The sequence below is a fragment of the Condylura cristata genome, unplaced genomic scaffold (assembly GCF_000260355.1).
Source record: "Condylura cristata isolate star-nosed mole 26May11 unplaced genomic scaffold, ConCri1.0 scaffold00015, whole genome shotgun sequence".
NCBI lineage: Eukaryota > Metazoa > Chordata > Mammalia > Eulipotyphla > Talpidae > Condylura > Condylura cristata.
This window is the reverse complement of record NW_004567116.1, coordinates 4,676,157-4,687,861: the sequence shown is the minus strand read 5'-3', so window position 1 is coordinate 4,687,861 and position 11,705 is coordinate 4,676,157. Positions and strand designations below refer to the sequence as shown.

The 11,705-nt window shown below is 58.1% G+C and overlaps 1 protein-coding gene across 1 annotated transcript in view; it reads left to right on the top strand.

Annotated features, from left to right (window-relative positions):
- Positions 1 to 3,355, top strand: part of ZP1 (zona pellucida glycoprotein 1 (sperm receptor)) — a 14,925-nt gene extending 11,570 nt beyond the window's left edge. The window contains exons 8-13 of the mRNA XM_012725157.1: positions 557 to 699; positions 776 to 965; positions 1,098 to 1,236; positions 2,183 to 2,258; positions 2,947 to 3,063; positions 3,206 to 3,355. Of these exons, the coding sequence (XP_012580611.1) occupies positions 557 to 699; positions 776 to 965; positions 1,098 to 1,236; positions 2,183 to 2,258; positions 2,947 to 3,063; positions 3,206 to 3,348 (808 nt within the window). The 3' untranslated portion in view covers positions 3,349 to 3,355. The remainder of the gene's footprint in view (positions 1 to 556; positions 700 to 775; positions 966 to 1,097; positions 1,237 to 2,182; positions 2,259 to 2,946; positions 3,064 to 3,205) is intronic.
- The last annotated feature ends 8,350 nt before the right edge of the window (positions 3,356 to 11,705 follow it).

The following is an 11,705-nucleotide window of genomic DNA, read 5'->3' as shown; positions in this document are numbered from 1 at the left end:
GGGCTGGAGGGGTGTGGAGGGGGACCACAGACTGTCCTGGCTGACACCCTTCCGCTGCCAGGCCTCCCAGCAGAGCCTAGGAGCGGCTGGGTAGGGTGGTGGTTCAGCCGCTCTTGCGGAGCACCCCTGGAGAGCTCGCAGGGGCTCTTAGTGAGAGGGCAGCCGGCCAGCTGCGGTCAGGCAAGTAATGGCTCTCCTTCCTGGCCGCTGCCCTCAGGGACAGGCTCAAGCTCATCTTACCAATGAGAAAACTGAAGCTGAGTGAAATCGCTTCCCGGTGGTCCGTGGCCAGTAGATGCTGAGAAGGCTCAGGCCCAGGGCCGTCCTGGCCAGGCAGGGCAGGTGGCGTCTGTCCACCCCAGGAGGGCCCCTTCCTTCACCTGCTCAGCTCTGGGCTAGCTGCCAGCTGTCCCAGAGGGTGGGTGAGGCAGGCGGAGGGCAGCGTGCAGCCCGGTGAGGGTCAGGTGGTGTCCACCTCCCTGTGGCCAGCGCCCGCCTACAAGTTTGCTGGTGGCAGGATGCGCTGACCCTGTCTCCCCCCGCATTTGGACTTCAGGCTTCTTGTCCGCTGCGTCTTCAACACCAGCGACTTCCTGCCCATCCAGGCGTCCATCCTCCCTGCCCTGCCGCCATCGTCCTCGTGGCCCACCACCGTCAGCCAGGCCGGCCCCCTGCCCGTGCAGCTGCGTGTTGCCAAGGGTACGCCCGGCTTCCCCTGCTCCCCGCCCCCTCCCGCCCTGGCGCAGCCCAGCACTCACCAGCCATCTGCCTGCAGACGCCTCCTTCAGCTCCTACTACCGGGAGGGCGACTACCCCATCGTGAGGCTGCTCCGCCAGCCCGTGCACGTGGAGGTCCGGCTCCTGCAGCGGGTGGACCCCAGCCTGGTCCTGGTGCTGCACCAGTGCTGGGCCACCCCCAGCGTGAACCCCTTCGAGCAGCCTCAGTGGACCATCCTGTCAGATGGGTGAGGGCCGAGGCGCCGGGGCCCCCACACCTGTGCCGGGGCCCCCACACCTGTGCCGGGGCCCCCACACCTGTGCCGGGGCCCCCACACCTGTGCCGGGGCCCCCACACCTGTGCCTGGCTCCTTCCCCAGGTGTCCTTTCAAGGATGACGCTTACAAGACCCAAATGGTGCCCGTGGACGAGGCCTCGGTGCCTGTCGCCTCCCACTACCAGCGCTTCACAGTGGCCACCTTCACCCTCCTGGACCCCCAAAGGGTCTTCAGGAAGCAGGTAGGAAGCAACCTGTGTACCTCAGGCCTGCTCCCCACCTGGCAAGAGCGCCCCAACCCCTCTGCACCCCAGCAAAGGAAGAAGGTGCCAGCAGGACCTGGTGTCATGAAGGGTGGGGTGCCCGGGTCCCGACCTTGGCTCAGCCCAGAGGTGACCCATAAGTAACGCAAGTGGAGGAAGGAAACCCCAAAATCTGAACATGGTCGTCTGGCTTCTGAATCTGGAAGCAGTGTGGTCAACTTAATCCTGCTCCGAATGTCTACTACCGAGCGCCTTCCGGAGGGGAACGCGGGCCAGCATAGGTGTGCCCCCCGGGTCTCCGGGCCACGGTGGCGCCGAGCAGCGCGTCCCGGCTCTCCCCGTATTCTCGTAGCTGCCTATCGGCACCCCTACCTAGACGGCTCCCTCCTTCGCACCGGGAGCGGGGTTCTTTCTCACCCAGCCGGGCGCCTCTTTCTGGCTGGAGACCCCAGCCTCCTGCTGGACGGCGTCTGCCTTGGCCCGGTCCCCTGGGTGCTGGCTCAAGTCAGCTCCTCCCACTTAGACTCCCCTGGGGAGCTTCATCGGGCCTTGTGCTTGAGTCACATGTTACCGGGCCCCAGCAAGAGGAGCAGGCCAGCCCCCCGCAGTCAACAGTGCGTGAAGGGGCGAGCCCCCCCAGTCAGAGGCATCCTGGGGGTGGCGGGGGGCAGGCTGGGGTGGGGCTCTGGAGGGCAGTGGTCTGCTCCCGCTGCTGCCCCCGGGCTTGGGCTGTCAGGGAGGAGCCGGGCCCGGCTCCGTGGTGAGGAAGCATCTCCTGGGGCCTCGAACCTCACTCCGGTCCAGTCGGGGTGCCCAGGCCTCTCCCCGCCCGCTGGCAGCAGCACGGCCCGGGCCCTGCTCCGCGTCCCTGTCTGGGTGCCGCGTGGCAGCCAGCGGCCGGCCCCTGACCCTGCCTCTCCCCCAGGTCTACTTCTTCTGCAGCGTCTCCGTGTGCGTCCCGTCTGGTGGCGAGACCTGCTTGCCTTCCTGTCGGAATCCACGTGAGTCGGACACATAGTACCTGTTCTGCTCAGGAGGGAGGGGCCAGATAGAACCAAAGAAAACTCTGAAACTGCCTTTCCTGCCACCATTTTTGGTTTTCTGGTTTTCGACTATATCTGTTACTTTTGGCAAGTAATGATGCCCGGCAGCCTTGTTTGAGTTTATGGGATGCATCCTGGTGTCCAAGGCATCCGGTGTGGAAATACAATCTGCCGTAATTCCTCAGTCTCGACTCTCAAGAGTCAGTCAACTCTCTGCTGCTTACCCATCTGTGTTTCCCATCTACTCATGAGGGAGAGGCGGTCTTGGCCTTCTTTGAAACATCACAGAATAACAATTTCACAACATTTTCTGGCAGCAAAAGAAAAAATCAGAAGGCATCATCTTTTTGTTCCCTAAAGTTAGGGTTTTCCCTTTCAAAATAAAAACACAAAGAAGCACCCCTTCCCAATACTGGTTTGTCCTAGAGGTAAAACTCCAGTAATTGCCCTCAACAGGTCGGTTTCTTTTCAAATGTGCTATCTTTTTACTGATAAAGGATAAATTCTCAGCACTTGCTTGTCCTTTGTATGTGGAATCAACATCAATTCATGACACAGACAAATTATAAGAGCCTGTTGCTGGTTTCGGGGCCTTGGGGAGGTGCAGGCCAGCCCATGACACTGCCCCCCCCCCCGTACCCCACAGGGCTGAGACGATCCTCCAGTTCTCTCAGCACCCCCAGCCCCCAGAACATCGTGAGCTCCCCAGGGCCAGTGAGCTTTGAGGACCCCTACAGACAGGAACCTGCCCTGGGACACACAGGTAGGTGCTCACGGGGGCCTCAGGCCCTGCTCCCAGGTGCTGGCGGGAAGGACGCTCGCTCCAGGGGTCGGGAGGTGGCAGCTGCGTGGGGAGGGCACTGAGCCGGCGACGTGGCCACAGTCCTCCCACCTTCTCTCGGCAGGGTCCCCCAGCAGGAGCCCCAGCCCGCAGCCGCTTCTCTGGGTGCTGCTCCTGCTGCTGGCCGTCACCCTGGCCCTCGGCACTGGGGTCTTCGTGGGCCTGAAGCAGGTCCGGGCCCAGAAACTTCGGGACAACAGGGGGTGAATGGGCTCAATAAACAGTCCTCTCAAACCGCAGAGAGCAGTGTGCCGTCTGCTTGAATTCGTCTGGCCTAGACACCTGCGGTCTCGGTGTCCCATACACGGGTAGCGTCTGAGGGCCCCAGTGAGGGAAAGGCGGCCGCTGGCTGGCGCACGGCCTGGGGTCCCTCCGCAGACCCCAAAGCTCCCTGCTTGGCTGCTGGGGAGCCCAGAGTTCACAGGACCAGAAGTTTAACCAAGGCCACTTTAAGGAGCTCCTCAGTCCAGCCCAGAGCCCCCCACCCCCACCCCCAGGGATTTGGGTGCTTCCCATCTCCAGCCACCACCCCCCCCAGGACTGGTCTGCGCAGGATGTTGAGCCAACTGCAAAGCTGTGTGCTGAGCACACGGTGGGCCTGGCCACCAGGCAGGCCTGGGTCAGTGCTGCTGAGCCTCTTGTACCCTGGGAGCTCATGGGGGACCCCCAGACCTTTGGGCAGGAGTGGACTTCCGCCTCTGGCGGTCAGGCAGCATAAGCTGGTGTGGAGGTCGGGCCTGGGCCTCAGACACCTTTCTGGGCCTTCGGTAGGACTTGAGCGAGAGCTGCACAGAGGGGCTTGGGCCTTGAGCTGCGCTGAAGCTCCAGCCCTGACCCGCTCTGGGGTCAGGCTGAGTTGCCGCCTGGGTGTACTCAATTCTGGTTGAGTGACACTCAGTTGGCCCACCTGGGCCTCGGCTTCCTCTCTGAAGGACTGGTGCCTATCTCCACAGGGGTGTCGGGTGGAAGGACACCCCAGAACAGTAGTTAGCCAATGCTCTATGGACTAGCTGCCTTGAACTTTGTCTTCCATGTACACAGACAAGTGTGCAGCCCAAGATGAGGGCTGGGGGGGGGGGGGGGGGGGGAGCCGCCTTCCGAGGCCCCGGCTGGAGGCCACAGAACAGAGCCTGCAGGCAGGAAGGGCCAGGACTGTGCTAGAGAAGTCAAGTCACTTCTCTGAGGCATCTTCCCTCCTGTGGCAGGACTCGCCCAGGTCTGCCTGGCTGGTACAGGGGCCTACAGGCTGGACCCTGGGGGGTTGTGCGGCGTGAGAGCCATAAGGAAACCACAGCGCCACCTTGGGCCCGGGGACCAGCAGCTGCCTCTCCTTGGAGGCCGCCCCGTTGTTTCCTGAGTGTTCATCTGGCTGTGAGCCCCACACAGCCCTGCTGACTGAAGGCGGAGGTGCGGGACGAGTCCCTGGACACCTGGTGTCGGTCTCGCACAAGAACCATCCCACAAGGCTTGGTTCTTAGTGAGCTTCTGGGTCTGGGGGAACAAAGTCGTTACGCAGCCACCATGCAGAATTCTCGTCTTGGCTGTTGCCGGAGAAGCCAGGCTGGCTTGCTCTTCCGCGGGGTTCTGCCTGCACCCAGCCCTTTCTCCTTATCCTCCAACAATCTCAGACACTGTTTCCAAGAGCGCAGGAGCTGGTTCTGTGCGTGGGATCTGGGCGCTGTTCAAACAGCATCCAGAGGCCACTGTAATGATGCAGTTAGCCACGCTTCCACCATCTCTAGCGTAAAGGCAAGTGCCTTGTATCACTTCCTGTCATTTTCCCGCATTTTGGGGTTGGCGATGGCCTATGTGATCTCCTCTTAAAGGAAACCAGTGTTGCATGATTATGTAAACACTGATGTTTTGTGTGTTTTCTCATTCTTCGAATGGCTGGGCCAAAAGCCCCACCCCTACTGACATCCTGGGAGGGGGACCCTTTGCACCCCCATATCCGTATCATTCTCGGTCTTCATCTATCTGAGTACCATAAGCCAAATCGCACTGCTGACTTCAATGGGCCTTTTTGATTAAAACCAAGCATCTTGTCTCTGACAAGCTGCATCGCTCTTTTATCTGCTCCCCAGTTTCTTCCCTTGTCTGGAAACAGCTTTCACAAGCCCAGGGGTCAACTTCCTCATCTTCTAAATTCCCCATCAAGTCGGCCATTGTTTTTTTTTTTCCGGCTAGGGTTCCTTCATCTTGCTGTCCGAGGTTGACGCGACAGTGCGTATCCTACCCCTCCTCCTTCTCCCTGGACAGAGCAGACCCCTTCGGCCCTCCGTCTGCCACAAACACCCGTTTCCGTTTCAGTGCTGTGACCAGGTCAGGCTCTCCTGTCGTGTGCAGACAGGCACGGGATTTGAGGGGTAACCTTGATGACCACTATTTAAATTAGACATTTGCTTTGCTGATGCCTCCATGTCAAGCGTTCTGTTTACAGAAACAATTTGTGGACAGGAAGGCCCTCTGCCCGGGGTGCCCGGGGCTCCCCCGGAGGGGAGCAGCCTAAGCGTTGGCTTTCCTAAGGACTCAGTCGAGTCCCGTTCTTGCCCAGTGAAAGGCCTTCCTTCCCCTAAACCTGCTGGCAGGGGCAGGCCTTCAAGCCGAGAACAGTTGACTCAGACCGACGCGTGGGGGTGATAACAAACCACTTTGCTGACCTGTGGCAGGAAGCAGAGCCCTGTGGGATGGGGGCTGTCAGGGTTTCTCTTCCTGCTCTCGGGGTGGGGTTCAGAGGCTCCGGCTGCAGCTCCGCAAGGCCCACGGGGCCCCGTCCACTCCTGCCGTGAGGTCAGCGTCCCACCCTGGGTCTGCACAACCTGCCACTGCAGCCAGGTGACACGGGCCTCCCAGAGTGTGGCTCCGGCCAGGTGTTCCTGAACCTGTTTCGCCCGCTCCACCTTCTTGGTCAACAACCAAAACGCCAGTTTGCACAGACAGAGACTGCAATAGTGAGTGCAGAAACGGCGATACTCAGACAGAGCTTGAGGTCATCAGAGTGAGAATATGGATCTGGGAAGCAGCCCAAAGGCCGGGGCCCGAGTGCCTGCCTCGCACGAGCTCGAGTGAGGTCACGCTCCTGAGGAAGAGAGTCACCTTCTGATGGCAAACATCACCCTGACCAATACTCTGCTTGTGACCGCGTTTCTGGGTTTCTTTCTCTGGCTCTGAGGTCAAAAAGGCCCCGGGGATCCTGGCCCAGACCATTGAGTCCCTATGTACAGGCGGCGAAGCCGGGGCAGGTCAGCCTGTTCCCGACTCTGTCAGGACTTTCTGGTTGGGGCAGCGTTGCGTTGACCTTCCTGGAACTGCCGCACCTGTGGATGGAGACGCTCTGGGTTGCGTCTCCTCCCAGGCAGGTGGGTTTTCTGCTGGGCCTTCTTCATAGCACAGGGCCAGCCGGCTCTGACGGTCTCTGCGGAGGCTTTGAATATCCTCCCAGCCTGGACAGGGGCCCCCAAAGCAACCTCAGCTCTCATCCATATGTAAATGCTTAAATCATTACTGAGCTGACGTGGGAGGAAGAAGGTATGCCAAGAAAACAAAATCAAAGCAAGAACTCCAGGAAGTAAAACCAGCAGCTATTCTGGGATTTTCTACAGAACCCTGGAGACGTGACTTTCTGCGAGTCCTTGAGGCTGCAGACGGATGGAGCCCAGGGCCCAGGCAGACCCAGAGGGCTTCACGGGGATCAGAGTGAAGGAGAGAGAACCCTACTATGCAGGAGGCGGGGAGCACCTGCCTGTCTTGAAAGTGGTGCTGGAAGGATGAAAAAACCTCCCCTGAGAATTAAAAGCTCAAGTCCCCCCTTCTCTGGCATGCATTCTCCTAACTCTAGATCAGGGCAGGGCCTGGGGAGGTTCAATCTGGAAAAAAAACAAGCCTGAATTTCCTTCACAGTGATCCCTGAGGAATAATTCACTTAAAGTGACCCCTGGCTTCAAGTGAAGTAAATACAAAGTCCTGCAAGAATGTGATTTCAGCCAACAGACACCTTGGAGCGTTCTCGAAGTTGTGAATAAAGGGACCACTTCACAAACAAAAATTACAAGATCCCAACCAAATGCCAACAATGGACAAGATTCATCCAAGATACCAATAGTAATGTAAAACAATGTTACTTTGGTTTTAAAAATTAATTTAACCCCCCCCCCCCACACACACACACACAAAATCACAAGACCATAAAGAAGGGTAAGACAAAGCTTGGACTAGAAAGACAGATGCAATCGAGGATCTCGCTCCACACCTAAACATATATGTGTGTTCTGTACATGTACATATGTTACACGTGTATTAACCATCTACTAATGAATAAGGACAAACAAAATAGGAAAATAAGCAAAGGATGCAAATAAGCATTTTGCAAAACATACTCACAGGGCCCCCGTGCGTGCAGGTGAAAAGATGGATGTGCAAATTCATCATCATGATACTATTCTTGATTGACCCACAGACTAGCAAAAATTAAAGTCAGAGGATACTCAGGGTCAGTGAGGACATGGAGATGAATCATCTGTGATCACGAATGCATCATGTACCGTGTTCTAGGTTAGTTTCCTAGAAAAACCCTTGCTTCAGGCCTGCAGAAGCATTGTTTGCAAGTGCAAACACTGTCAAAATTAATTCCACTTCTGTTACTAACAACGGGAATTGTAGGGTGGTGCAATGAGTTAAAGCGCAGCACTATGAGGCTGTCCACAGCCACTGAGCGTGGGTTCGATCCCGGCCAGGGAGCTGACCCACATGGCGCAGGAGACCTCTCCTGACCCGGCCACTGCTCCCCTCAAGAATCTGCTTGTTCTGCTCCCCACTCTGGTGAATCCTCTCACCACTACCCCCACCTCTGACCTGTGCCCCAGTTCTTGTATGCATAAATAAATCTTAAACAACAAAAAAAGGGAACTGTAAGTGCACCATGGGTGTTCCTACCGTGACTCTACTTAAAATGAGGTCAGGGTTAACCTGCCCACGCTTTATCCCTGCAGCCTGACTTCCCAAGAAAAGAACAGATCCCTTACAGTCTTCATGGAGTCCAGCCATTGCCAAGATCCGCTTCAGAGCTGGGATCCCAGCCTGCAAGTTGGGCCAAAGGATGGGGCTGGCGTTTCTCCATCGGTGAAGGCAACGTGGTGGATGTCGTCAGCCAGCTGTTTGGACCCTGGATTGCTGGTGCGGCTCCCCCCAGCCCCTGCTGACTTAGATATCTGGCTCGGGCCAAGGTTCTGCCACGGCATATTATCATGTCCCTTTCCTGATTCGCAGGTAAGGAGGGCCCATGCTTCCTCTCATGCTGCTTGAAAGTGCCGTGGTCGGGGTGGGGGGGTGGGGGTCCCCAGATGGGAACAGCCACGCAGGCACGCAGGATCTGCACACCTTTGACAGCTCCCACCCTCTGTACTACTGTTCCAGGCACCTGGAAGAGCCACAGGCCACCTGCCCATCGTGAGTGGTGGACAGGTCAGCGTAGGTTGACCTTAAGAACAGTAAGTCCATGAAGAGAGAAAGTAGAGCAACTTCACGTGGGTACAAAGTTCATGTATCAATATATCAACATCTGTGACCTAAATGCATCAAAACTACTTCATAAAGCCAGCATGGTGGTAAAACTGTAAAGAAAAGGAAAGATAAAAGCCAATTTCAGGTCATGGTTTCCTCCACGGGAGGAGAGGGAGGCTTTCCGGGGGGCACTCAGGGTCCCTAGTTGTGGATATAGCTGTTGTGGAGACAGGACGTCCCTTCTTCAAACTGAGAAAGGTGTGTTTAGGTACTTTTGCACGTGCGTTTACAACGCAACATGGAAGAGGTTGATTGAAGAGCTATTCCAGATTTCGATGTCTTTACACCTTAGACTTCAGGCAGCTGGTCGGAGCCAGGCAACATCTTCTAGGACTCGCCAAGGAGACCTGCCCCCGAGGAGCAGAGCTAGAAGCTGGTAAGAGCAGCCCCTCCAAGCTGCCTTCCGGTGGACGGAGGAGCTGCCAGTCTCACCGCTGCTCTGTCTACCGACTTTCACGTCTTTGGATCATGCTGTGACCTCTCCCTCTCCCCTTACCGGACTTTGCCTGTCCTGCCTGGCTCCGCCCCCAGCCCCAGTTTGGCTCGTGGGTGGGTTCTGTCCCTGGTCAAAGAGCCTTTGGGAATGCTAGGTCTGTGAATTAGGAAGGCCAAGGCGAACATCCGGGCCACCCGGACCCCACAGAGTCCCCAGGTGTCTGTGCAGACAGTAGCCAATGATGGCAGCTTTTTTTTTTTTTTTAAATATTTGTTGATGCATACATGAGCTGAGGTGTAGGCGAGGTGTGGGGGGTAAGAGGATTCACCAGAGTCAGAGTGGGGAGCAGAACAGGCAGACTGACTGTTGAGGGGAGCAGTGGGGAGAAAGGCCTGCGCCATGGGGGTCGCCTCCCTGGCCAGGGATAGAACTCTGAGCTGCAGTGGCTCTGACAGCTTTGTAGTGTGGAGACTAACCCTTGTGTCCTGAGGGAGGCCCAGGTGGCTGCATTGTTAGCTCCCTCGCACTAACCCTCAACCGCCCTGGGCACCGGGTTTCTGCTTTTCAGAGGCAGACACTGCCACTCAGGCCAGGCAGAGCTGCAGAGCTGGCATTCCCACCTGGCTCGCCACAGGGCACCCCGAGACATCGGTGTGGTGGGCATCAGCCGCCCATTCCTGTCTAGGCTGATAGGGCTGTCAGCTTGGCCGCTGAAGGGAGAGGCCTGAACCTCCCGGCTCCTTCCTGCCTGCACAGGGGGCGCAGGGCAGGCAGAGATCTCTGGAGCCTGTGTAACTACAGCGCCCCCAGGTGGCCTCCGTGGTTAGTGTTCCCAGTCGGCACCATAGCTGCTCCCCCACCTTCAACTGCAGACATGGGGTGCATTCCATCTTGACTGAAGTATCTAAGAGTCTGTCAAGCCCTGGCTCTGGAGGACCAAGCCTCGGCTGGCTGTGTCCGAGCCACTCAGCAGCAGTGTGACGAGGCTCAAGGGAGTGACAGTGGTGGGTACATGGCCTGGCCCCGAGTGGGCCCTGAGTGAGCTCGTCCCAGGGAGCGACAGCACTGGGGGCTTCCCGGAGGGAGTGGCTGTCTGTCTCCAGGGAGAGTGAGCAGTGCATGAGCAGCAGCAGCAGAAGCAGAGAAATAACTGCAAAATAACTGCGAAATAACTGCGGGGTGGGGGCACCAGCCCAGCACGTCCCACCTTCCACCCTGTGCCACAAGAGGAGGGTTGTAGAGCCCCGGGGTACAGAAAGCTGCTTGGTTGCTGGAAGGGAAAGGCCAGGCTGTTTCCAGCATCACGAGCTGTAGGAGCGTCAGGACAGAGGGCAGCGTGTTAAGGCCTCGGGGCCCACCCAACAGGCTCCCCGGGCCAGGAGCGGGGCCACGCCTGTCCTTGCAGGCTGTGGCGAGAACCGGGGTGGGTGAGGCTGCAGCCCCCCAGTGTGTCCCAAGCACCCGCGCCAGGCAGCAGAGTGCGTGCACGTCACCATCTGGCCAGCAATGTTTCTGAGGCCGATCTGTGCTCCCCAGGGCCAGCTCAGGGCCAGCTTGCTCCCGCCACGCACCGGTGTCCCCCCCTGAAGTTGGGGCTGCCTCAGAGCTGCTGGGGCTCTTCCTTAAAAGATCAGCTCACAGAACAAGGTCCCCAAGTGGTGAAGGAAACACAGAGCTAAACACCAAACACCTCCAGGTGCCTGTTTGCTCCAACCCGGAACACCCCGAAAGCTACGCTAGGGGACGTCACCTCCTGTTTACACAACTGTTCCACCCTAAAAGCGAGCGCCCTGGACACACACTGGGGTCACTCAGACTGGCTGGTCAGGGGCTGAGGAAACCGGGTTGAAATTAAGCAGCCTCTGTCCTGCAGGGCTCACCGGCACTCTGACCCCAAAGGAGCCAGGGCGCACCCAATGCGCCTGACAGAGGGACACATGGGGTGCTATGTGCTGCCCCACAGCCCTCTCCAGGGTAGCGCCCACTTCTCAGCTCCCTATGCTCCCCAACCCCTTCCTTATCTTGACTGTTGACGGGCTGTCTCCCCGGAAACCAGCTCACCTCAGACTTGCGAATGCCAGTTATGAGCGCGTCCTATCTGGCCAGGGCCAGTTTGGGACAGGCCATCACCCACCAGCCAGCGCGTCAGGAAAGCTCCTCCTCCGAGCCCCCAACCCCAGACCGTGGAAACCAAGGCCACTAAGCAAGTTGCAGCTGAAGACGAGAGCCCACAGCACAGGTGAGGGGCTGCAGGGACGTAGATGGAAGATTCATTCTGGCAAACAGCTTATACGTGTGTTTATTTCCGTTGAGCAATAAAAAAAGAAAGAAAGAAAGAAAGAAAGGGCAAGAGCACTGTGACGGGAGAGGCGATGGGCTTCGGGAGGCGACGTTCTGCTCGGCTCCTCGGGCTCCCGCCCCGCCCGTGCCCGCGCGGCTCACACACACAGGGAGGTGGCTGGGCTGCTGTTCTCTTTTTTTAATGAAACTAGAACGCTGCTTACAAAAACCTGCGCACGCCTCGCGCCCACCCCTGCACATTCCCTCTGCTCGGCCTCCCGACTCCCAG